This window comes from Trichechus manatus, unplaced genomic scaffold (assembly GCF_000243295.1).
Source record: "Trichechus manatus latirostris isolate Lorelei unplaced genomic scaffold, TriManLat1.0 scaffold00058, whole genome shotgun sequence".
In the NCBI taxonomy this organism is placed as follows: domain Eukaryota; kingdom Metazoa; phylum Chordata; class Mammalia; order Sirenia; family Trichechidae; genus Trichechus; species Trichechus manatus.
In genome coordinates this window covers 7,263,275-7,290,284 of record NW_004443994.1, presented here as the reverse complement: position 1 = coordinate 7,290,284, position 27,010 = coordinate 7,263,275, and the positions used below count along the sequence as shown (strand labels likewise).

The following is a 27,010-nucleotide window of genomic DNA, read 5'->3' as shown; positions in this document are numbered from 1 at the left end:
CCAAAAAACCAAACCCATTGCTGTCAGGTCATTCCAGCTCATAGCAACCCTACAGGACAGAGTAGAACTGCCCCCATATGGTTTCTAAGGAGCACCTGGTGGATTCGAACTGCCGACCTTTTGGTTAGCAGCTACAGCTCTTAACTACTACGCCACCAGGGTTTCTGTAATTACCACAGTTGCCCTTTATTCTCGTGTTCCTCTTGGTGTCTTCCTTTGCCTTGGTCATGTTATACTGACGTCTCCCATATTGTGTATTGCCTTTCCCGTCACCAATATTAACACGTGTCTTCTATCTAGCCAGTAATTTCCCTCCCTCCCCCTCCCATCCCTAGTAACCATCAAAGAATTTTTTTTTCTGTGTGTAAACCTTTTTTTCATCATAGTGGTCTCATACAATATTTGCCCTTTGGTGACTGACTTATTTCATGCAGCATAATCTCCTCCAAATTCATCCATGTCATGAGACGTTTCGTGGATTTGTCGCTATTCTTATCGTTTCGTAGTATTCTATTGTGCATATGTACCACACTTTGTTTATCTATTCATGCACTGATGGGCACTTACGTTGTTTCCAACTTTTTGCTATTGTGAATAATGCTGCCATGAACATGGGTATGCATATGTCTCTTCACATCACAGCCCTTATTTCTGTAGGATATACACCTAGGAGTGGAATTGCTGGATTGTATGGTATTTCTATTTCTAGCTTTTTAAGGAAACGCCATACCATTTTCCATAGTGGTTCTACCATTTTACATTTTCACCAGCAGAGTATAAGAGCTCCAATCTCCCCACAACCTCACTAACATTTGTTATTTTCTGTTTTTTGATCAGTGTCATTACCGCTGGGGTGAGATGGTATCTCACTGTAGTTTTGATTTGCATCTCTCTAATGGCTAATGACTACGAGCATTTCTTTGTGTGTTTGTTAGCTGCCTGAACGTCTTCTTTGGTGAAGTGTCTGGTCATGTCCTTTGTCCATTTTTCAATTGGACTGTTTGTCTTTTTGTGGCTGAGGTGTTGAAGTTTTCCATAAGTTTTAGAGATCAGAACCTTGTTGGATATGTCATAGCCTGAAAAGAACTTTCTAAAAAATTAATAAGATCTGTTTCACAAATTACCAATTCAACTGGAACACTGAATAGTAGAAACGACAAAAGATTTGTTCTTATGGTTGATAAAAAATTTGTATCATGGCATTCAAGTAAAGTTATTTTCTGTGTTCTGATTTAATGAATCATGTGAGTTGTATCTGGTTGGGTGACACAGATGCTGGCTCACCGAAGCCTATTCTAATGCCTCCCAACACAGCCTTCCTTCGGACAGTAAAGGCAGAATAACATGTCAGACTGAAGTAATATCAAAGAAAGGGAAAGCGGGGATGGAGATGTTATGAGGTTGGCTCATAACACTTCTTGACCTGTGAGTGTCTGGTAAGTATTCAATGTCCTACGGGCTTCAATTATGGTTTAGCATTACTGCAGGGCAGACTTAAAAACCACTAGTGATTTTTTAAAAGGTAAATGAGTATTAAATGCTCTATATATGTTGTGTAGTAAGCATACACTTTCATTCTTTTTAAATGTTTGATTTTAAAAACGTACATTAATTTGGAAAATAGAACTTTTCTGATGCTATTAATGATAAAATATGTTGAAAAATGAAATAGCATTAAACATGTTGGTAAAAATACAGACATAGAATAATGAGGCCTGTCTGAGGTTAACAAAATGCTCTTTTAAAAATAAAATTGAAGGACTATTCCAAACATGATCTCCCACATGAGGTTACTCTTTTCATTCAAAAGATAACAAACAGTAATTGCAAAGAACAGGCCCTCAGAAGGAAAAATGGAAAAATTATAAAGATAATGATTACAGCTTACCAAAATATGCTATATCATTTGACATGAAATTTATTCTCATCATGTAGGAAAGTGAGGCAGAAGACAGAGGTACAAAATTTTCCAAGATAGCTTTAAAAATCAGTCAGTTTCCTAGTCAAAATTCTTCATGTTTAGTATTTAGAGTTAAAATCTGAAAGAGTACTTACAACGATAGCAACACCATAGCAATTAAGGTCCACTCAGCAGATTTGTGTATAATATTTCTATTTGTTAATCTGAAAGACAGGAAGACCAAATTTACTAAAGGATTCTAATACTTAAATAAGTAAATCTTCTATTTCTAGATAAAATCAGATTTATGACATCATGTATCAAAGAAGTACTTTTTTTTATACTTGTTATTTATGACAGGAAATAGTCACTAGTATAATAATATGGCTCGATATTTAGTATCTGACAATGACCATCTCAAAAGGAAGTGTTCCAGCCCCACTTTTTAATGTTTACAACTATACTATTATTAGACAAGATGAGAATACAAGAACAATGTGGGAACTTAGAATGGATGGTTTATCAAAAATCTATAATAAATATAAAAATAAATGTATATATGTAGTTGTTAGTTGCCGTTGAGTTGGCTGTGACTCATGGTAATCTTACATATAACAGAATGAAACATTGCCCAGGCCTGAGCCACCAATATGATCGTAGACATGTTTGAGTCCACTGTTGTGGCTATCATGTCAATCCACCTCATTGAGGGTTTTCCTCATTTTCACCGACCCTCTACTTTACCAAATATGAGGCCGTTTTCTCGTGATTGGTCTTTCCTGATGAGGCTTCCAAAGTAAGTGAGTCAAAGTCTTGCCATCATTTCTAAGGAGCATTCTGGTTGTACTTCTTCTAAGACTGATTTATTTGTTCTTCTGGCAGTCCACGGCATATTCAATATTTTTTGCCAACACCACAATTCAGACACATCAATTCTTCTTCTGTCCTTCTTTTACATTATCCAGCTTTTGCATGCATATGAGGCTACGGAAAAGATCATGGCTTTGGGCAGGCACACCTGAGTCATCCAAAAAAGGTATATATACATATATATTCTTGTAACCATATTTTCTACTTTTCCAAAAAAATTTTTTTATTAAAGCTAACCAGGCAAGCAATTTCTGATTTTGATTTTACTTCATCTTTTGTACCTTTCTACCTTGGGCCAGATCGGCAGCAGGTAACTAAGGAATAAACCAGTTAACCAGCCACTGCTGAGTCGATTCTGACTCATGGCGACACCATATGTATCAGAGTACAACTGTGTTCCATAGGGTTTTCAATGGCTGATTTTTCCAAAGCAGATTGTCACGCCTTTCTTCCAAGGTGACTCTGGATGGCTTCAAACCTCTAACCTTTCAGTTAGCAGCCAAGCAAGTTAACCGCTTTTATCACCCAGGAATATACACAGAATGACAGAAAAATGAGCAAATCAGTCTTTGAAGAAATACAACCACAATGCTCCTTAGAAGTACAGATGGCAAAACTTCGGCTCGCTCAACTTAGACACGTCATCAGGAAAGACCAATCGCTAGAGAAGGACCCCATGTTTGGTAAGGTAGAGATCAGCAAAAATGAGGGAAACCCTCAGTGAGGTGTACTGACACAACAGCCACAACAATGGACTCAAATATACTAATGATTATGAAGATGGTACAGGACTGGGCGATATTTCATTCTGTTATACATAAGGTCGCCATGAATTGGAGGTGACTCGAGGGCAACTAACAATAAAAATTAGGGATGTCATAATCCACAACTTAACAGAATAAGAACTGACTCACAAAACTGTAAGAAAAGATCTTTATTCGATACAACTTAGTTTTAAAAAAAATTGGAAGTAAATTCTATTATTTAGCAGGGGATGGTAACAAAAGGGTCCCTGGTGGCGTAATGGTTAAGAGTTCAGCTGCTAACCAAAAGGTCGGCAGTTCAAATCCACCAGCTGCTCCTAAGAAACCCTATGCGGCAGTTCTACTCTGTCCTATAGGGTCGCTATGAGTCAGAATCGACTCGATGGCAACAGGTTTGGTGTTTTTTTTTTTCTTGGTAACAAAATACTTTGTAGTCACTTTTAATTTCTCAGAAAGCATTTAGAAAGATCACTCCAAACAAAATGATATAAATCAATAAGAAAAAAACAACCAAACAGATAAATGCACAAAGGATATGGGCAGGCAATTTATAGAGGAGCAAAGATGAATGGCCAATAAACATTTGAAAAGGAGCTCAATTTTACTTGGAGCCCTGGTGGTGCACAATTTCACTAGTAATCTGGGAAATTAATACAAAAACAAGATTTTCACTCTATTAGACTGACAAAAACGAAAGACAATACCAAGGATTGATGAGGACATGAAGAAACAGTACTTTTCACATGCTGTTAATATAAGCAATTGAACAATAATTTGGCAATATCTAATAAAGTCAAAAATACACCTGAATAGTTCAACTATTCCACTTCTAGGTATAAAGCATAAAAAACTCCTCTCACTTATGCAAAACAAGATCTGTGTGAGGATAGTTAATGCAACACTACTTGTAATAGCAAAAAAAATAATAATAAATTGTGACATATTCATAAGAAAATACTAAATAGCTGTTAAAAATGAATGAACTAGATTTATATATTTCACTCATAATTTTGAATGAAAGAAACAAGTATGGTATGACATTATTTATATAAATTAAGAACCAAAACCCATTGCCATTGAGTCAATTTCAACTCATAAAGACCCTATATAGGGCTTTCAAGGCTATAATCTTTACAGAAGCAGACTGCCACATCTTTCTCCCCTGGAGCAGCTGCTGGGTTCAAACTGCTGACCTTTTGGTTAGCAGCTGAGTGCTTAACCATTGCACCACCAGGGCTCCTTCAAATTAAGAACAGATAATACTAAATATTGTTTATGGATACATATGTATGTAGTAAAAGTATACAAACATATTGCAAGGATACACATTAAATTCACGGTTATCAGTTGCTCTGGGGAGGGAAGGAGAAGAATGGATTGGGAAAAGGAACAATGGGAACTTCACATCTTAGGGACTTTGCATTGGCTATTCCTGCTACCCAAAACAATCTTCCCCCAGATATCAGAAAGGCTAACTTCCTTACTTGCTTCAAGTCTTTGCTCAAAGGTCACCTTCTCAATACAGCCTATCAGACCATCCTATTAAAAAGTACATCCTACCCCCCATTTCCCAGCCAGATACTCCTGATTTTCTTACCCTGCTATATATTTTTCTTTTTTCATAGCACTTAGCATTTTATTAACATGCAATTATTGTTCATTACCTGTTTTCCCCTACCTGAGGGCAGGAATCATTGTGTTCTTCACTATTATCTACCAAGTGCCCAGAACAAGTGTCTGGTAGTCAGCAGGCATTCAACTCATATTTGTGTGAATGAATAAATCTGTAATACTTTGTTTCTCTTATTTAAAAATGAACATCTGAATTAAATATTAGAAAACATTAAAATTAGTCCTGAGCAGAGGATACTGTATTTTCGCTATATTAATCTGTAGTTTTCCCCATACTTTAAAATATTTTTCAAAAAACAAAATCAAGATGATGTAAAAAGGAAGTATATAGTATAGCAGTTAAAAAGACAGATAGATATGGGTTCAATTCCTAGATCTGTCACTTACTAGTGTTTTACCTTTAACAAGTTCTCTAAAACTTTTTTTTTTTTAATTTTGTAAAATAGGAGTATAGGGTTCTTGAGAGGATTAATATACAAAAGATCTCCATGTTGCCAAATCCAGCTGACACTCCTCCATTATCATCTTAATCTGTCAGCTGCGTTTGCCACAGTTGATCACTCCCTTCTCCTTGGAACACTTTTTTCCTCTGGTTCCCACTTACCTGGTTTCCCCCCCACCCCCACCCCGCTCACTGGCACTCCTTCTTCAAGTCTCCTCTGCTGGTTCCTCCTACTCTTCTTCTCAGACCTCTTAATACTGGAGGGTCCCAGGGCTCTGTCCTTGGATCTCTTCTCTCCTCTATATACACTCATTCCCTTGGTGATGTCATCCAATCTCATAGCTTTAAATATTAGATAGCTACAATGGGCTCAAACGTAGCAACGATTGTGAGGATGGCACAGGACTAGGTGGTGTTTCATTCTGTTGTACATATGGTTGCTATGGGTCAGAACCGACTTGATGGCCCCTAACAACAAATGTGCTGACAACTATCAAATTTCTATCTCCAGCCTGAACCTTGTCCTTGAATTCCAGGCTTCTATATCTAATTGTCTACTTGACATCTCCACTTGAATGTCTGATAGGAATCTCAAAACTTACAACAACCAAAACTGAGCTCCTCATCTTCCCCCCAAAACCTGGTCCTCCTGCAGGTATCCTCATCTTAGTAAATGCCTACCGTAACCTTCTAGAATCAATTGCTCAGGCCAAAAATCTTGTGGTTAACCTTGACTCTTTTCATACCACATGGCCAATCAGTCCTCAAATCTTGACGGTTCCACCTTCAAAATATGTCTAGAATCTGATTCTTCTTATTACCTTCACTGTTTTCATCTTGGTCCATGCCATTTCTTGCTTAGGTTACCAAAACAGCCTCCCAACTGGTCTCCCTGCCTTTGCCATCTATTGTAATTCTCAACTCAGCAGCCAGTACTGCTGTTAAAATGTATGTCCGATTAGGTCATTTCACTGTTCAGAACTCATCAGTTACTCTCCATGTCACAGTAAAAGTAAAAAAAAAAAAAATTACTATGGTTACAAGGCCTACACAATTTGTATCATACTCATCTCAAGCCCAGTTCTTCTCTCTGATCCTATCTTTCTACTCCTGCCTCTGCTCATTATTGCAGCCTCACCGCATCCTCAGTATTTTGTGAACAAACTGGGCCGGCTCCTGCTTCAGAGCCTTTGCACCTCCCATTCCCTCTGCCTGATAAATATTTCCACAGACAGCAACAGTGCTTGCTCCCTCACCTCTTTTTAGATCTTTACACAAATGGCACCCTCTCAGTGAAGTTTTCCTCTCTCCTCAATACCATCCCCTTTCCCTTTCCACGCTTTTGGGGAGAAAAAGAGGGGAATGGAATAAGGGGCATTATCACCACTATTTTTAAATATACATACATATAAGAGTGTAAGTTTCATAAGGTGAGAGATCTTTGTCTCTTTTATTCACTGCTGTACCTATAGCAACAAGAACAGAATCTCATACAAAACAGGTAAAAAAAAGGATAAGCATGTAAGAAAAAAATGCAAAAACAATTAAACAGAACTTCCTTTTATATTGTACTCAAATCTCTCAGAGATAAAACAGACTTGTTGTTGTTACGTGCCGTTGAGTCGGTTCCAATTCATAGGGACCCTACATGCAACAGAACGAAACACTGCCCAGTCTTGCCCCATCCTCACAATCGTTATGCTTGAGCCCACTGTTGCAGCCACTATGTCAATCCATCTCGAGGGTCATCCTCTTTTTCGCCGACCCTCTACTTTACCAAGCATGATGTCCTTCTCCAGGGACCGATCCCTCCTGATAACACGTCCAAAGTATGAGAAGAAGTCTCACCATCCTTGCTTCTAAGGAGCATTCTGGTTGTACGTCTTCCAAGACAGATGTTTGTTCTTCCAGCAGTCCACAGTATCTTCAATATTCTTCGCCAACACCATAATTCAAAGGCATCAACTCTTCTTGAGTCTTCCACATTCTTCCTTATTCATTGTCCAACTTTCACATGCATATGAGGAGATCGAAAATATCATGGCTTGGGTCAGGTGCACCTTAGTCCCCAAAGTGACATCTTTGCTGTTTAACACCTTAAAGAGGTCTTTTGCAGATTTGCCCAATGCAATGCGTCATCTGATTTCTTGACTGCTGCTTCCATGGATGTTGATTGTGGAGCCAAGTAAAATGAAATCCTTGACAATTTCAATTTTTTCTCCGTTTATCATGATGTTGCTTATTGGTCCAGTTGTGAGGATTTCTGTTTTCTTTATGTTGAGGTACAATTCACACTGAAGGCGGCAGTCTTTGATCTTCATCAGTAAGTGGTTCAAGTCCTCTTCAGTTTCAGCAAGCAAGACTGTGTCATCTGCATATCACAGGTTGTTAATGAGTCCTCCTCCAATCCTGATGCCACATTCTTCTTCATATAGTCCAGCTTCTTGGATTTGCTCAGCATATAAACAGAATAAAGTATGGTGAAAGGATACAACCCTGACACACACCTTTCCTGACTTTAAACCATGCAGTATCTCCTTGTTCTGTTCAAATGACTGCCTCCTGGTCTATATACAGGTTCCACATGAGCACAATAAAGTGTTCTGGAATCCCATTCTTAACGATGTTATGCATAATTTGTTATGATCCACATAGTCGAATGCTTTTGCATAGTCAATAAAACACAGGTAAACATCTTTCTGGTATTCTCTGCTTTCAGCCAAGATCCATCTGACATTAGCAATGATCTCCCTTTTCTATTTCGTTTTCTGAATCTGACAGCTCCCTGTCAATGTACTGCTGCAACCACTTTTGCATGATCTTCAGCAAAATTTTGCTTGTGTGTGATATTAATGATATTGTTCGATAATTTCTGCATTTGGTTGCCTCACCTTTCTTTGGAATGGGCACAGATATGGATCTCTTCCAGTCTGCTGACCGGATATCTGTCTTCCAGATTTCTTGGCGTAGATGAGTGAGCGCTTCCAGTGTTGCATCCATTTGTTGAAAAATCTCCATTGGTAATCTGCCAATTCCTAGAGCCTTGTTTTTCGCCAATGACTTCAGTCCAACTTGGACTTCTTCCTTCAGCACCATCGGTTCTTGATCATATGCTACCTCCTGAAATGGTTGAATGTCGACCAGTTATTTTTGGTATAATGACTCTGTGTATTCTTTCCATCTTCTTTTGATGCTTTCTGCGTCATTCAATATTTTCCCTGTAGAATCCTTCAATACTGCAACTCGAGGCTTGAATTTTTTCTTCAGTTCTTTCAGCTGGAAAAATGCCAAACGTGTTCTTCCCTTTTGGTTTTCTAACTCCAAGTCTTTGCACATGTCATTATAATACTTTACTTTGTCTTCTTGAGCTGCCCTTTGAAACCGCCTGTTCAGCTTTTTTACTTCATCATTTCTTCCATTCGCTTTAGCTGCTTTACATTCAAGAGCAAGTTTCACAGTCTCTTCTGACATCCATTTTGGTTTTTTCTTTCTTTCCTGTCTTTTTAATGATCTTTTGCTTTCTTCATGTATGATGTCATTCCACTACTCATCTGGTCTTCGGTCATTAGTGTTCAATGTGTCAATCTATTCTTGAGATGGTCTCTAAATTCAGGTAGAATATACTCAAGGTCGTGTTTTGGCTCTGTGGACTTGCGCTAATATTATTCAGCTTCAAATGGAACTTGCACATAAGCAATTGATGGTCTCTTCCTCAGTTGGCCCCTGGCCTTGTTCTGACTGATGATATTGAGCTTCTCCATCTTCTCTTTTCACAGATGTAGTTGATTTGATTCCTGTGTACTCCATCCAGCGAGGTCTGTTCTGTATGGTCGCCATTTATGTTGTTGAAAAAAGGTATTTGCAATGAAGTAGTCGTTAGTCTTGCAAAATTCTATCATGAGATCTCCAGCATCTTTTCTATCACCAAGGCCATATTTTCCAATTACTGATCCTTCTTTGTTTCCAACTTTTGCATTCCAATCACCAGTAATTATCAATGCATCTTGATTGCATGTTTGATCAATTTCAGACTGCAGAAGTTGGTAGATATCTTCAATTTCCTCATCTTTGGCATCAGTGGTTGGTGTGTAAATTTGAATAATAGCCGTATTAAGTCGTCTTCCTTGTAGGCGTACGGATATTATTCTATCACTGACAGCGTTGTACTTCAGGATAGATCCTGAAATATTCTTTTTGATGATGAATGTGACTCCATTCCTCTTTGTCTTTCCTGGCATAGTAGACCATATGATTATCTGATTCAGAATGGCCAATTCTGGTCCATTTCAGCTCACTAATGCCTACGATATCAATCTTTACGTAGTCCACTTCATTTCTGACGTCTTCCAATTCTCCTAGATTCATACTTTGTACATTCCATGTTCCGATAATCAACAGATGTTTGCAGCTGTTTCTTCTTATTTTGTCATGCCACATCAGTAAATGAAGGTTCCAAAAGCTTAACTCCATCCCTGTCATTAAGGTCGACCTTACTTTCAGGAAGTAGCTCCTCCCCAGTCTTACTTTCAGTGCGTTGCAACCTGAGGGGCTCATCTTCTCGCATTATACCAGACAATGTTCTGCTGCTATTCATAAGGTTGTCACTGGCCAATTTTTTCAGAAGTAGTCTGCCAGGTCCTTCTTCCTAGTCTTAGTCTGAAAGCTCTGCTGAAATCTGTCCACCATGGGTTGCCCTACTGGTATTTGAAACACTGGTGGCATAGTTTCCAGCATCACAGCAACACACAAACCACCACAGCATGACAAACTGACAGACGTGTGGGGAAAACAGATTTAAGATTTCATAAACTGATTCACTCTTTCAGCAAAAACTGTACTGAGGGCATCTTTAATACCACTGTTCCAGGCACTGGGGAAAATGCAAATAAAAGAGATAAGGTCTTTGCTTTCACTTCAAAGTATTTCTCATGGCAGAATAGCAAAGTTTACTTGCTCTCATATTTTTTCTTTTGCTGAGGCAAAATAATTTGCAGTTCAGCTGCTAAGTGAATATTTATTATTGTCTGAGTGATAATTCAAAAAACAAAATAGTAATATTTGATAGAAAACATTTAAGAAACCCAGTTTCAAAAATATAATTTCAAATTCAATAGATTTAGAAAAATATTTTGATTTATCACTGATGAAATTTAAAAAGGACTTCATGTCAAAATATAATTTGAATTCAAATACACTTTGGAAAAAAATCTTGATTCAACACTGATGACAGTGAGTCATTACAAAGCAGCTACCACTATGACAAGTAAATCAATGTAACATTCCAGATAAATGACTGCAATGCCATTCAGTGGAAATGACAGCTGTATTCACTGGGGAAAGATTCTTTAAAGAGCTGAAAAAGCTGCTTATGTTTAGGTTCTAAAATAGACTCTCAACTCTGGCTGCACATTAGAATCATCTGGGGAGCTTTTAAAACATACTAATGTCTGGGCCCAACCCTCACCAAATGACACTCAATCTCTAGGGGTGGAGTCAGGCATCTGTAGTTCTTAAAAGCTCCCCAGGTTACTTCTGATGCTCAACTGGCTTGAGAATCACTGTTGTACAAGCTCCTATTATTGACTGTCATTTCAAAGAGAAAGATACGGTTATTTATATCAACTCTTTCTCACTGTCAGTATTGATTGAAAAAAATCTCTCAACACTAATCACTGTCATCAACATGGCATTTTTTCAGAGGCTTCACCAGAAGTTCTAGCCTTACAAATAGTCACACAACTGCTGAAGCTACCCTGTCAGATCTGAAGACCCCAAGCCAGTTACCTTACCAGAGGTCATTCTGTACTCTAAGCAACTGATACTTTTCTAAAAAGCAGCAAGGATAATGTAAGCAATTTTTACTAAAGCTATAGACTTTGACATTTTACGGGAACTAAATAGCAATGTCTCGAGATTTTCAAAGGTAATTTACCTCATAAACGTCAAGATTTTTGGAATTTAGTTTATAATATCTACTGAAGTAACGCATAATGTTTTGGCTTATTTTCCCCAAACTTTTTATTAAAATTTCAAATTAAACTCCCAATTACTCATCACACAGCTTTGTAAATTATCAACTCTTGGCCAGTCTTGTTTCAGCTATACAACTCCCTAGTCACCACCACCTCTAATCTGGGTAATTCTGAAGTAAATCTCAGACATCATTTCATCTGGGCTTTGTTTTTAATTTAATGTAAATAATGCAGAAAACTGAAAAAGACTTACATTTAGATAATAGGAATGACAGAAAAAGATAATGATAGTTTATAAATATAAAAGGAAAAGGACATTTGAAAGTCTCCCTATATCCGCAGTTCCGAACTGAAGAACACTGTGCCTCTCGTCTTGGCTATCTAAGGTGTCCAAGAAGGCTTGGTTTCATAGGTAATAGAACCCTCTTCAGTGAAATTCTTACTTAGGGTCCAGAGAGCTGATTAAATGCAATGACTATATATATTTTTTACATCTTTGGTATTAATTACTATGGTAATTACAATGGTAGATTTCTTGCCAAACCTTTTATAACAACTCTGTTATGCCCACTGGGTCTTTCATTTTCTCCCAACAGAGAATCTGAGTCTGGGATCCTGTGTTTTGATCTGGTGAGACTACTGATTCTCTATGTGCTATATCCTTCTAAGCACATGAAGTATCAGATGTTACTTTGGTACATGAACTAGACAAATGTTTGGACTACTACATCAGTGAGGCTGCCATTTCAGAGACTGGGAGAAACAATATAATTCAAATGACATCAATATTCATCCTTCATGTCTCAGCTTTAGTGTCATTACCATTACCTCTGGGAGGTTGTCCCTAATGATACCAATGCCTTCCCCACCTGACAAGGTTAATTCCCTGTTATAGGCTTCCATAACTCCCTGTATGATAAATTTAATTTATCATACTTACAGCTATTTAATATAGCTACTTAATATCTTCCGCAATAGATGGTAAGGGATTACCATCTAGTAATGAAGGCAGGGATTATATCCCAGTGCCTGTACAGGGTCTGGCACAGAGCAGAAACTTGATAAGTATTCGCTGAGTAAACTCATTCTCCTATGAAAAACTTACATATTATAGAAAAAGGGTGGTATAAAAGAAAGGCAATGTGCTGTGGGGTTGGGGGTGGTGATGGAGGGAAAACAGTAGCCTGGGAATTAGTAGCCGTGGGTTTACTAAGAAGTATAAGGTCCTGGTTAAATCACAGTCTAGCTTCATCTAACAAAACAGGTGGGATAAGTCCCACATCCCTTCATTCTTACTCCAAAGCTCAATTTAATGTAATAAAGTTGTTATTCCTCTTCTTTTGTTAATATGTGCTAAAGGACAAACTGATGTTTCGTTGAAGAAAATTTATTTATAAAAGAGTTATACTAAATCTAAATATTTAAAAATTTGGTAGAACAGACTGACAATCTTCAATATAGTAATAGTTACAAAAGATACAACTGTTACGGTTTTTTTAAAAGCTACTACAGATTTCTGGTTTCAAAGAAGTTTTGATTATCTAGTTTAGTAACCAAGTGACCAGATGGAAAGTTAAATACACGGACACTGACCTGTATCAAAGCAAAGGACTTAAGCCTTTCTTTGAAACATGAGCAAACCATTTTAAAAATCTGAATCCATACTGTCTTTTATGACTGATCAATAACCTTTTCACCTACCCAGAGGAGAGGCAACATAATGTGGCAAAAAAGCACGGGCTCCAGGTACAGACAGACTTGCTGTCAAAATCCAACTACTAGTTGTGTGTTTTGAGAGGTTACTTAAACTTTCTCACCCCTCATCTGTAAAATGAGGATAATATCACTATTTTTTGAAATTCAATGAGATAATACAAGTAGTCCCCGACTTATGACGAGGTTCCATTCCGATGACTCCGTTTTAAGTCAGTTCTGACATAAGTTGAATACCTCTTTTTAAAAATTTTCATTATTATTGTATTTTATGCAAATAACAACGCACCTTCATGTTTGCTTGCCAACCACTCCCTCCCCTGCAAGGTATTTCAGAAGCACTGCTATGCCAATTTTTTTTTTTTAAACATATTGCTGTAAAAAAAAATTAGCATAGTGTATTTACAAAAAATACCTCGTGGAGGCAGGGAGTGGTTGGCAAACAAGGTGCGTGTTATTTATGTAAAAATACAGTATTGCCTTTTATTATCACTACCTTATAAATTTGATCTTTATTTGTCTTTCAGGGTTGGAATAACTTGATTTCAAATTAACAACTGATGCTTCTGATGGTACAAAACACTGAATAAAGTCATGCTACCGGCCTGGTCTACAATGAAGTCGGCATCAGTGTTGTAACAATGAAGCCAGAGTCGAACGGGCTGTTGGACGCGTGTGCAGTTCAATTGCTGTATGTCACCAGCGTTGAATACTGCCCAGCTTTCCATCTGTTACGGCTCCTGACACCGACTTCACTGTAGACCACTGTTATAAGGCAGTGTTTTGAACAGTAAATCATAACATTGAACATCTGCAAGTGAGTATCTGAGAATGATAACATCAGCAAATTATGTGCTGCAACGCTGTATGTAGTACATATTGCTAACAATAAGATGTACCAACAAAAAAACAAAAAAAATCCACAGACAGTCGTAAGTGCAGTTAATCATAACTCAAATACATCGCAAGTCAGGGGACTACCTGTATACGTAAAGTGCCAAGCTCAACCTGGCACACAGTGAATACTACACAGTGTTGAGTATATGTATTGATATGGATCAATACCAGGGCTGCTTCAAAAGATCAAAAATAACTGATTGGACAGTGGTTTCCAATGTGAAATACCTAAATCCCTACAGCATATGAAAGTAGTGATGGGGTAATCCTCCAGTTTTTAAATATAATTCAGATGACACAATAACCCTAAAGGAAAAAGCATATTCACACACAATAAAGTTTACAATTTAACTCAAACATTGTTTATTTTGAGTGAAGTTATAATAACTTGGTATCGTAACATCAGTTACCAAAGTGCTGAATAAAAGTTCTCACTGGCAGTAAATGTATTTTTTTTAGTAATTAATAATAAAAGAAAAGGAAACCAAATTAGCCACTACTTAATAGAGACAGTTTTAATTGTGGCCTATGGTGGAAAAATATAGAGAGGTCCTTAGAAGTAGAGGGAAAAAATAAAACAAACTGGGAAAAAACACTATAATAGAAATTTCACTTTTATCTTTTCTAAAAATTATTGACTGGCTGCAGAAGGAAGCAGGAGAATCAAGGACTTGGATGGTCAGTGAGGTGCTAGTCTCTAAATTACTTTGTTGTATTATGTCCCCAAACAGTGGATTCTCAGCTTTGACTGCCCATTAAAGTCACCTGGAGAGCATTAAAAAACCTGATTCCTGAAGGCCATGGGCCAGACCAATTAAATCAGATCTTCATGAGTTGGGGAGTGGGATGTAGGCATCAATTTATTTTTAAAGTTCCTCAGGTGATTCCAATCAGCCCTCACATTTGCGAACTGCTGCCTTTGATTAGAAGGCTTGGTATAGCCTAACATTTCCTTCCTATGGGTTTCTAAATAAGTCCTGAGAATATCAGAATAATTTTAATAATACATTCAATTAGTTCTACCGAAAAATGGTTCTAGAAAATACAGTCTAAAAAATTAAATCAGGTGATTAAAAAAAAAAGAAAAACCTCCAGTGAAAACTGCTAGTTCACCTTCTAAATGAATGTGAGAAAAATGAAGTACAAAATTCATATTTGTGGTTCAAGATCGGAGTAAAATAAGATCTTATTCTAACACATCTTCTAATATGTCTTCGGTGATATACCAGTTTGCTGAGAATGATTAAATAAACATTGTTCACAAGAAGCTGAATGGCAGGTCCTTTAAGAATCAATGAAAACAGAGTAGCACCTGGTCTTTATTTTTCCTCAGCTAAATTTCCTGTTAGTATAACGTTTACTACCTGATAAATCCTGAACAAATCCTAAACTTCAGTGTTTCTACCTTGTGTACACCTATTCAAACTTTATCATCAGTGTAGACAGTTGTTAAAAACTTTTTTTTTTTTCTCTTTGGTTGCATGGTTATTTGATAAGATAGAGCAATTAAAATACAAATGTGCTTTTCTTCATCACTAGTAGAGAGGCAGAGAAGTTCACCTTTGACCTTGATATTTGGCCCAAACCCTCTATTTGGCAAAGCATTTAGTTAGTACAAACTTCCAAAAGCCTAGGCCGATCTGTGCATCATTTCTGACACAGGTTTCCATAACATCTAATTAGTGTAAGAATCTCAATAATTTGAACAATCACATCATTCATATTTATTATTACCTGAACATTCACTTTCAAATACAGATAAGTATCCTACATGAAATGGAGGGAAACTGTCTTATGTGCTTGTTCTATGTCAGCTGAAGAATAAAGTGCTAAAATAATTAACGATCCTTGTGAAAACTGTTAATTTTATGTATAAAACCAAGTAGAAAGAATTTTCAATCATTTAAAAAATAGATTGACAGTTAATAAATATTAATTCAGCAGATTACTTTCTCAAGAACATTATATCTTAGAAACAAAAATCTTTAATAAAATTTACACAATAATACAGGGTAGAGTAATACATTATATTTTATCATAATTCAAATCTTTGTAGAACTGTATTAAGAAGTAGGATTCATAACATTAAAGAAAATCTTTATGCACTATATTTAAATTGTAGTTATTTACTTTCATAAATCTTTTAAGAAAAAGCCCTATTGGGGAATTCTTCACATCTTATGATGATGAATTAAAAGCAGAATGTTATCTCAAAATTTCATAAGGAGGAAAATTTTCTAAATTATATAAATAACATATATGCACTCATCCAAATATAATCTCTAATGAAAATAACGAAGTGTTAGACAAAACTGTTAAGATAAAAATGGGTTACCCCAAACACATTTTATTCTTAACAGTCAAACTTCACAATAAAACACTTTATAAAAATGTTTTAAGAAGACAATTACTATAGCTTTGAGTCTTATGGAGGCTAAATATTTAAACATAAAGTATTAAAAATGATCCTTTTCTAACAATAAAATTTTAAAAAAGATTCTTTCCTGTAGTTGAAGAATTGTTGAGATTTGCCTAAGCTATGAATCCTAAATACAAAGTTCCTTCTAATAAACACATTATTGAAAAACTTTCTCCTCAACTACTCTGTGGTACACAAAAGGTGATATTTTTAAACATCCCAGTTGAAAGTGAATACATATTTGGTATTATAAATGTACAGTTCGTGTACTATAATTTTAAACTTTTAAAATCTGAATACTACGATTAGCAACAATAAACTATAATAATATTAATCTTTTGGAGGAGTTGATTCTTCTACCTCAGAAGTTCATTTTATGTTGGTTCTATCTGGCTTTAGCCTCAGGCAAATATTTGGTCATCTGGCATTCACCAAAATGTCTATTTGGTACATGTCTACTAATAAGGTATTTAGAAGCCTAACCCTATGCTTCTTGGTGTAGAGAATCTAGTCTTAGCCTAGTCGAATATTTCTTCCTTCATAGTTTTAGAAAATTCCAACTTCAAGTGATATCAGTTCTCTATTCTCCCTTTCTTTGTACTTCTGTAGCACTTCAAGTCTGTTCTACACAATTCAATACTAAATCACCTAATGTCTTATACTGTGCACTATGTTCACCTTATTTTCTGAAGGAAAGTTCCTCATTGAGTGTGGGCATCACGCTTCTTTTGTACTGACCGCAGCGCCTACTAGCACAGTGCTGGTCATCTGATAATACGGTATATACTCATCCACTAAAACCCAAGATGTTACTGACTAACCACCTTTGTGTCACTAATATTATTTTTCCTTCTTAATGTTAGGTTATGCCATAAATAAACTATCCAAAGCTTAAATACATCAAGATTTGAGTAAGTTAGGGGTTGAATTTAACAGATGATAGAAACAATGTCGTTTAGCTGAGGGGAAAATGGAACACTGTATTTAGATCTAAGACCCTGAAGATAAATTACTTAACTTTCTTCGTGCTTTAGTTTATCTATGGATTCTGCAAGGCAATTCCATAAAGTCAAAATAATCAAGAAGAAAATTGTTATATTTAATACTAACCTGAAAGTTCGGACAAGATTTTTAAGTTGTGTGTAAATATCTCCTAACGTAATCTGAAGAGGTCCCAAAAGTCCAGGCAATCTGAAAATAAAAAATTACATTTCATTTAAAATATGATTTAATGATACAGATATATTTTTTGGTCACGTCTAAATCTGAATTTTCTGTGATAATAATGGCACTTAGGTAGAGGTAGTCATGATTTTAAACAAACAGTTAAGCTAGGTTACGAGTGGTGAGAAGTCATAATGAAAAATCTTTTAGTAACTCCACATTCCCCTTTTTGTCTATGTTAAAGAGTGATAAGCACTGAAATACAAAAAAATTATTTTCGCTACTATCATGTCTCTAATTTTTCTTATCTCTTTACTTTCAGATATTAGAACAAGAGGAAGAAAATACAAGCCAGAAGAACTGCCCCCAAAATGGTCCAAGCTGGTGATGCGAAAATTGGTACATTTCTAGAGAGCAATTTGACAATATCTATTCAGATTTTAAATGTGGTGGATATTCTTTGACCCAATAGTTTTACCATGATAAAAATTTATCTAAGGAATAAATCAGATAAACACAAAAAAGATGCTTGCTGCAGAAATATTTTTAGTAGTAAAAAATTAGAAACGTCCACAACAGATGATTGGTTACATAAATTATGGTATACTCATATAACGGAATATAATAAAACCTTTAAAACAATAATATACATCTGTATTTTTTAATGTGGAAAGGTATTCATGATAAATGTTAAGTGAAAATTGCATATAGAGTACTGTCTCACTTTTATAAAATGGTATCTATTATATAATGTTATTGTATATGATACATATTATATAGCAACCATATTTCTTTCATTCTAGGTTTTTCCTATAACAGAAGGAACCAAAAGGAATGAATATACATACATTATATATATATCATATGTGACAGAAATAAACATCAAAATATTAATAGTAATTATCACTGAGGGTGTGATTACAGGTGATTTTCACTTCTTCCTTTTTCATACCATTTTGTATTGCCTAAATCTTCTGCAATAAGCACGTATTATTTTTTCAAAGCTTTATTTTGAAAGTTTCAAACATGCTCCAGAGTAGAGAGAATAGTAATAATAATCCCATATATCTATACCCAGATTAAATCTCCCAATATTTTGTCACATTTACTTCATTTTACCTTTCTTCTATTTATTTTTTGCAGTAACATTTTAAAGTAAATCTCTGATACTGTGTCATTTGACACTTCAATATTTCTATATTTATCTCTAAATACAAAGACATTTTCTTATAGCCATAATAAGATTATCATATCTACTTAAATTAACAATAATTCTTTAATATCGTCTAATACCTAACCCGTATTTAATTTTCTCCAATAATGTAAAAAATGCCTGTTCAAATCATAAACCAAATAAATCAAAAAATATAAACACTTTTATAACCAGGTATTAGTTTTATAGTAAGGAAAAAACCCAACTGCTTTCATTTAAAAAAAAAAAGCCCTATGCTATTATAATTGTTATTGTTTTCAGTTCTTCCTTTTCTCTAAGCCATTCCACTTCTTCTCAAATTCAGTTCTTGTGCCAATATCAATATTTGGTCTTCTAGCAGGGTTCCATCTGGTATGCTGCTACAACCAAAATTCAACAGGAATAGAACTCCTTCAATGACATGCCTATGCCTTTGTAAACCGCTTAAATTTAAAAGTCTAGAGAACTATTTCCACTTAAAGCCCTATGTACTGATTATACACTAGTACTGACAATCCATCCCAACTTTTAAAACTAAAGGGTTGATATCTTCTTTCCTATGAATCAGATAGATGGTGACTTCTACTGTTTTCTAAGCTAATTTTTAACAGAAACAAACTTACAAGTATGAGGCCAGATAAAGGCAAAACTAATACAGATCTGTTATATATGAAGAGCCTGGCATACATGCTCAATAAATATTAATTTAAATATTTATTCTAAATGTAAATTTTAGAGGAGTAAATTCTTCCTATCAATTCATCTTTTGTAACAGTTCAAATCAAGATACAAAGCCAATCAAAATGATTTCAAGTTTTGGTTAGAAATACGTATTTTAAAGTAAAATAATCACATCACTTAGTATATCACTGCTAATGTTTTATATCTGGGCTGCTCAAAATATAATGGCTTCCAGGAAATATGTGTTTTTCTTATTTTCAAACTGCTACAAAATTAAGATTTCTCCATATGCACACCTTAAACAACAAATTAAAAAAACACCTCTCCATCTTTTCTGTTAAAAAAAGGAAGAAAATTCAAGTTGAAAGTTCAAGACAACCCTCAGATCTCTGGAAAAAGATTTTCATGTACCTTTTGAAAGAGAAACCAAAACAGCAATTTTAAAATGTCATTTATGACTGAGCTAATTACAAGAACAGGAGTTTCCACCACGGGAAGCTAAAAGTTAAAATGAAAAGCAGAGTTGAACAAAAGCTCAGCTGCTGAACGTTAAATGGTTCTATGAGTATGTATGCAGAGTTACTTAACAGACCGTTAAAACCTTATAAAGTCACACATTCAAATGTCAAACTGATGTGACACATTTACCACAAATCAGTAGTTAAATGGGTCTAACTGTGATATTTTTCCCTGACTTCACTGGATTAAGTGGGAGTGAGACAGTTTGGCTGCCTCACTCCCATAATCTCAACCTTCCTCTTTATTATGGGCCTCTGTGTCTTCTACGGAAACACTGATGGCATAGTGGTTAAGTGCTATGGCTGCTAACCAAAAGGTCGGCAGTTCGAATCCACCAGGCACTCCTTGGAAACACTATGGGGCAGTTCTACTCCTATGAGTTGGAATCGACTCGACGGAAATGGGTTTGGTTTTTTTGGTTTGGTGTCTTCTACACTGGACTTCCTTTCAATACTGCCTTAACAAGATATTGTAAAAACCTAAATTATCAGGTGAAGATATCAATGTGAACTACCACATTATTTTTTTAAATGTTCAAAATTCAAGGATAATACATAGAAATTATGAGCTCATAATCTCAAATTAATTTAAAAATATTACAAAATTGGAGTGACAATTACATACTTACACTTTACTCAATTTTTCAAGTACGATGCGTTTTCTAATCTGGTTCTGAGAACTTGAATCCATCAGTGGAAAGGTGAGATTACGCTAAATGAAATTTTTAAACAAAACAAAACAGAAACAAAATTTTACATTCTTTCACTGGTCAGTAAGAACAATCAACATTAAAACCCAAAAGTTTACAACTGTTGCACAGTAGAGAAAGAACTAGACTTAAAAATCAGAAGGTCTGAGTATCAGCTCAGTCATTAGGCTGTTGTGAACTTAAAACTGAATTATTTGCTCTCTTCAGGAGTGAGTTTTTTCATATGTAAAACAGGGATACAAATGCTCCTTTTGGAGCCCTGGTGGTGTAATGGTTAAGCTCTTGGCTGCTGCTAACTAAAAGGTCAGCAGCTGGAACTCACCAGCTGCTCCATGGGAGAAAGATGTGGCAGGCTGCTTCCATAAAGATTTACAGCCTTGGAAACCCTAAGGGCAGTTCTACTCTGTCCTATAGGGTCTCTATGAGTCAGAATTGGTAACAGGAATGCTCCTTTACTAAGTGAGTAAATGTATACAGAAGGACTTTCTGTGATGGTTAAGAGCTGGGCCGCTAACTGAAAGGCCGGCAGTTCGAATCCACCAGTCGCTACTTGGAAACCCTATGGGGCAGTTCTACTCTGACCTATAGGGTTGCTGAGTTGGAATCGACTCAATGGTGGTGGGTTTTCGGTTTGGGTAACCCCTTATATTTGTATGTTGTTGTTGTTGTGTGCCATAGAGTCGGTTCTGAACTCTTAACCACTGCGCCACCAGGGCTCCAGAGAGCTAAAAGGGCAGTGAAAAATTATGGGCGGAGATCCTGGAGAAGTAATTCCACAGAAAGTATTGACCAATTCCAGAAAAAGCAACTGAGATACTGAGAACCTGAGCAGAGTTCTTCTACTAAAAAACTTTTTTAGAGTTTGGGGCATGCCAAGAAGGGAGTACCAGCAAACCACCCCAGGCTTGAGACCAGGACCTAGAAGGACCATGCTCTGACAGTAAGAATGGATAGAAAATAGACTTGCTCTTACAAGGACTGATGCCCAACTTCAAATCATCTTAATCCCTGATTAGATTCAGGTGATTTCGGACTGCTACAAATCGCTAGCCAGAAGCAAATACAAATCCATTCTAGAGGAAGACAGCATCATCCTGGGTCTCAAATTATCTCTGTGACTTTTTTATATACAATTTTTGGCACATAGTAAAACAAGACAATATGATCAAAATTGAAAACATTCAACCATAGAAATCAACCCCCAGGGAATCCAGATAGTGAAGTTATCATCGTTTAAAATAACTTCTTTTCATGGCAGATGAGTTCATTTTCAGACAGTACACCACATCAACCAAAAATGGGTAAAAGAAATACTAAGAAATCCTCCCTACATCTCAGTTGCATAAATTCAGTCTCTGCATTTAACTACTATTTACTGATTAACTGGTTTTCTGATTTACATATACCAATTATATGTCAGACACTGTAATAAATGCTTTACATAAATCATCTTTAAAACTCATAACAATTTTGAAAGGGAAATCATTAATATTCCCATTTACAAATAAGCAAAAAGACTCAAGAAACTTTAAATAACTTTTCATACAGCTAGGAAGTGACAGAGCAGATTCAAACCTAAATCTATCTGAATGTGCTCTTTCTATGCTCTCCTATATCCATTATTTCCAGTAAGTCTCCTTTACCATATTATTTTCATCTATATTTTAAATGGGCATGTTTCCCAAATATTACTCAGATAAATATTTTACTAGTCAACTAATAAGTCTATTCCACTGTATACAGTTCTATAGAGGGGTGACGGTGGGGGCGGGGGGAGGGAAACACACTCCATGTAGAAATTTGAAAAAATACATACCAACAAAGAAAAGGCAAGCCTCTTCACAGAGCTGACTTGAAAAACTAAGTTTTCAAGAAAAATCTGCCTCACCTTTCTAGGCTATTTCTACATTAGAGAAAAATGTTACATGTTTATGAAAATTTACCAAGGGCAAACGTCAACTTATTTGGAAAATAGTAATGCCAATACTGGAGGTAGAATTTTAAATTAAGATAGAATGACTAAAGTAACCTTCTGAAATTTAACAGTTATCTCTACAATGTTCTTCTGCTCCAAGATTTGCCATGGTGAGTTTTCTGAATGTTAGCATCACGGAAAAACTTATCATGAAAACATACCTCCTCCGAGTCTTGTGACATGCTGGATTCTTCATTCAAAACATATCGACCTCTATAAAATTCCCTGATCCTTAGATTTAATGTTTCAGTTTCTTTTTTCAAGTTCTCATAACTTGGCAATGGATTGATGGCTGTATCTGAACCTCTGAAAGGCAAAGCCTCATCCAAACTGTTCTGAGATTCCCTCAAGACAAGAGGATGACTGACTGGGTCAGAATTTAAGTCATCTTCATCAAGTTCTTCTGCTTCAATCAAACAGACTGAAGGGGGTTTCAGACACACAGAAGCATAATTCTGACCATACAAAAATCTCAAAGTTTCCTCTGTCTTCCACTCAATCAAAGTCTCCTTCAGGACTTTAAGTAAGTTTGTCTTTGCAACTTCAGGAGAAACCTGCACTGAACTAGACGCTGACCTAGAAACTTGGTTTGATTTGGCAAATTTCCTTTTAAAATGTTCTGCACTTTTCTTACTTATGCCTACTAGAGTTACTTCTGAGCTACTGTATTTATTTTCAGAGGCTTTTAATTTTTCTTGCAAAGGATTGTTTGACGAAATCTGAGCATTTACATTCTGTGAAGGAAGGACACAAGCAGCAGCTTTCTCCTGACTATCTAATCTGCAATTGTCTAACCGCTCAGCGACATCTACTATTGCCTGTTCTTTGTCGTTGTGTTTGGGGTTAACTTTGTGACCAGCTTTCTTTCTCATTATGCTTTTTTTGTGCAGCTGTGGACTTATACCCGCTGCATTTGGTTTGTTTCCTGGAAGAATGGAGGAAACAAAGTCTTGCTCATTATCACTGCTACTATCACTACGAGTGCTAGAAGAACTAGATTCATACTGTTTTTCAGAATGGCCAGGATTTTCAATATCTGACATTTTAATGGCCTGACTACGTAACTGTACTTCTTCTCCAGAATGCCCACTGTAGAAGGAAAAAGAAACAAAATAACTACAAAAAGAAAGCAAAGTTTCCCACAGTACTTACACTTTGTAACTTTCAAAGCAGACATTTTATCTCCTATGCAAAGCCTTGTTAATAGGCTTTGATACATAAATTTCAAAAGGTTATAATTTCTCTACAGTGAGTATATATTTGATACAGGTCTCCTTTCATCATCTTCTCTTAACTTTTTTTCTAACCATTTAAAATTTATAAAAGGAGTACAGCAAAAAGAAAAAAGAAACATTTGATAACTCCATCCTGCTGAATTATTTTGACTTTTGCCTATTCCTTTCTCGTGACTGTTGTACATAATCTGTAATTTTCTTTTGAAAATTTTAATACTGATTTCCCGAAAAATATATTACAAGAACCCTGCTTAGAAAGATAAAAACATAAAAAGAGATGGGTAAACATTTTCCAGTTTTCACTGACAGTCCCTGGTGGCGTAGTGTTTAAGAGTTCGGTTGCCAACCAAAAGGCTGGCAGTTCAAATCCACCAGCCACTCCCTGGAAACCCTGTGGGGCAGCTCTACTCCGTCCTAGAGGGTCGCTATAAGTCAGAATCAACCTGATGGCAACGGGTTTAGTTTTTGGTTTTGATCATACGGAAGATTTCAAAGACAGAGTAAAAAACACAGAAAGTCATAGGGTGAAATAAAGTTGGCAAATCAACAATCATCAATGAAAGATATTTAAATTTGAAAACCCAGAGTTATAACAGAATGCTAACAATAAAAGACAACAGCTTTCCTCTGGACAATGTTCCTTCCATTTTCTGGGTAGGTTTGAAAAAGATTAAAAATTATGAAACAGTGAAGGCACAAAGAAGCTTTGCCAATACAAACTTGACACAGAGAAGGATAGGTGAGCGGCTGCCTTCAGACAAACCCACATTCAGATAAAAGATTGGTCGAGAAGGATTCTGGGTCAAGAAACATGCTGCGGGGAAAATATAAATAAATAAATAAATAAGAGTTGAAAACAAGGTTGTGGATTAAAAAACCCCATTGCTGTCGAGTCGATTCCAACTCAGAGTGACCCTATAGGACAGAGCAGAACTGCCCCATAGAGTTTCCAAGGAGCAGTTGGTGGATTCAAACTGCTGACATTTTGGTTAGCGGCCAAGCTCTTAACCACTACGCCACCAGGGCTCCAGGTTGTGGATGGGAACGGAGAAAGGATGACAAGTCTGTTCAGTATTAAACATTTTTTTTAGTTAAAATCTAGCCTATATAGCCATGGGACTATATAGAAAAGTAAGCATAATTTCATACAAGTTAGAACAATTCAATTTTCATGTATTTCGTACTTTCTATTAAAGATGGAATTTTAAGGCAGTTACATTTTTCTATATTACTTTGAAACTATAAATTAAAGATATGACTCAATAAATAAATCTCTCTCACTTGTGCTCAATTCCATGTAATAAAGGTGGTGACCGATAACCAGGGAATTTCATTCTGGGAGTGAAAAGACATGTTTTGAGAGATGGTTATAGCTGGGCATGCAAAACCATGAGGAGAGTTTTGGAGAAAAAACAATTACAATTTGGAATTTCTATTAATGCTTTAGACACTCTTTCAAATAATTAAATAACTGATACATTAATATCTTGAAATCCTAATAAAATAAGATCTAAAAACCTTTCAACAGATGTAACTGGCACAATCTGGTTGACAAAGAACCACAGTATCTCAGATGGAAGTTGTGTTTGTGTCATATTTCAACAGGTTCAATTAGAGATCCTCAGTAGGAACAGCTGTACAATACATCATACAGATCAAACACATCATCTTACCATCACAAAAGAAAAACCTAAACAGGCCAAATATTTCTTTGTGTAGATCAGAATGGAATATTTACATAATGCATCAGCACAGGAAGCCCAAGAGCTCATGTCACCTGGTTTACTCCTAACGTTTCTACTAATATGAATTTACAGAAGATAAGTGATACTGATTCAACCATACCTTTGTCCTTCTTTCAGCAGCTGAAAATCAGGATACCTGTGACAAAAACACAGAAGTAGAAAACTGAAGGCAGAGATATAGCAACTGACATGTCAAACACTTGCAAGTGTTCACTATACCTACACAGAATAGAAAGTATAATTAAAAAAGAATAGTTCATATAAAGATTTTTTTTTAATGAAAAAAATTAAAGGACAAAATATTGTGAAACTCACCAAAAAGCCTAAATTAGTCTTCTCTAATTAAAAAATCACTCATATTTCAAGACTAAGTTCAAATTCTATCAGCCTAATAAAGTTTTCCTTGACTAACCTGGACTGAAGTGATCACTCCTTTCTCTAAATTCCAGAGTCATCACTGTCTGTATACTAATATATATTATGTACTCTTCTATGGAGTATACTACTAGAACTATTATCTAAATGTTTTAGCTTCATATATTTAACTCTGGTTTCTCAACTAGACTATAAGCTCCTTGAGAGTAGAGATTATGTCTCATAACTCTCATCTATTTCCCTTACATGGACAGTAACAATTTTTACTCTAATTTCTGAGAAAACAGTTATATTGTAGTATGAATTTGAACTATGTAGATCAGGTGATTTATTTAACCCTAAGAAGAATTTTGCTATACAATACCAAAAATCACATTTGGCTGGGCATCATGGATGTAAAAAAAGGGGAAGGAAAAAGCCCTTACAAGCCAAATATAAAGACAAACAAACGTAACAGGAAACAAATCCAAAGGGACAGGAAAACTGTAAAACACTTCTGATGTGACTCAGAAAACTCATCTTCTAAAGATAGCAAAAAGAGAAGCTAAGGCAACGATGATAAATCTCATTTAAAGGGCAAAATGGAGCTGCATTAAAGGTCAGAATACTGTATCAACTTTCATTTAAAAAAAAAGTCAAGGAGTTCCGGCAAAATGGCACTCTAGGCAGAAGCACCACGCCGTCCCTCCACAGCAAAGATCTAAAAAACTAAGCCGAACAGAGAATACAACAATCCTGAAACCCTAAAACATCAAATGAAGAGATAAAGAACTCAGCCAAGCACCAAATGGAGTGAGAAAACTGAC

General features: G+C 35.9%; 1 protein-coding gene across 6 annotated transcripts in view; it reads right to left on the bottom strand.

The window, feature by feature from the left end:
• RPAP2 (RNA polymerase II associated protein 2) overlaps window positions 1-27,010 on the bottom strand; it is a 102,139-nt gene that overhangs the window by 48,505 nt on the left and 26,624 nt on the right. For 4 of the 6 annotated variants that reach the window (XR_002824480.1, XM_023733433.1, XM_023733434.1 and 1 more), the window contains 6 exons: window positions 25,930-25,965; window positions 25,366-25,419; window positions 23,011-23,938; window positions 20,794-20,876; window positions 17,720-17,800; window positions 2,056-2,124 (listed from right to left, as the gene is read on the bottom strand). Coding sequence is in view for 5 of the 6 variants with exons in the window: in XM_023733433.1 (XP_023589201.1) it covers window positions 2,056-2,124; window positions 17,720-17,800; window positions 20,794-20,876; window positions 23,011-23,938; window positions 25,366-25,419; window positions 25,930-25,965 (1,251 nt within the window). In the remaining variant the exon portion in view is untranslated. The remainder of the gene's footprint in view (window positions 1-2,055; window positions 2,125-17,719; window positions 17,801-20,793; window positions 20,877-23,010; window positions 23,939-25,365; window positions 25,420-25,929; window positions 25,966-27,010) is intronic. The other 2 variants (XM_023733435.1, XM_004378788.3) reach the window with 1 other exon arrangement.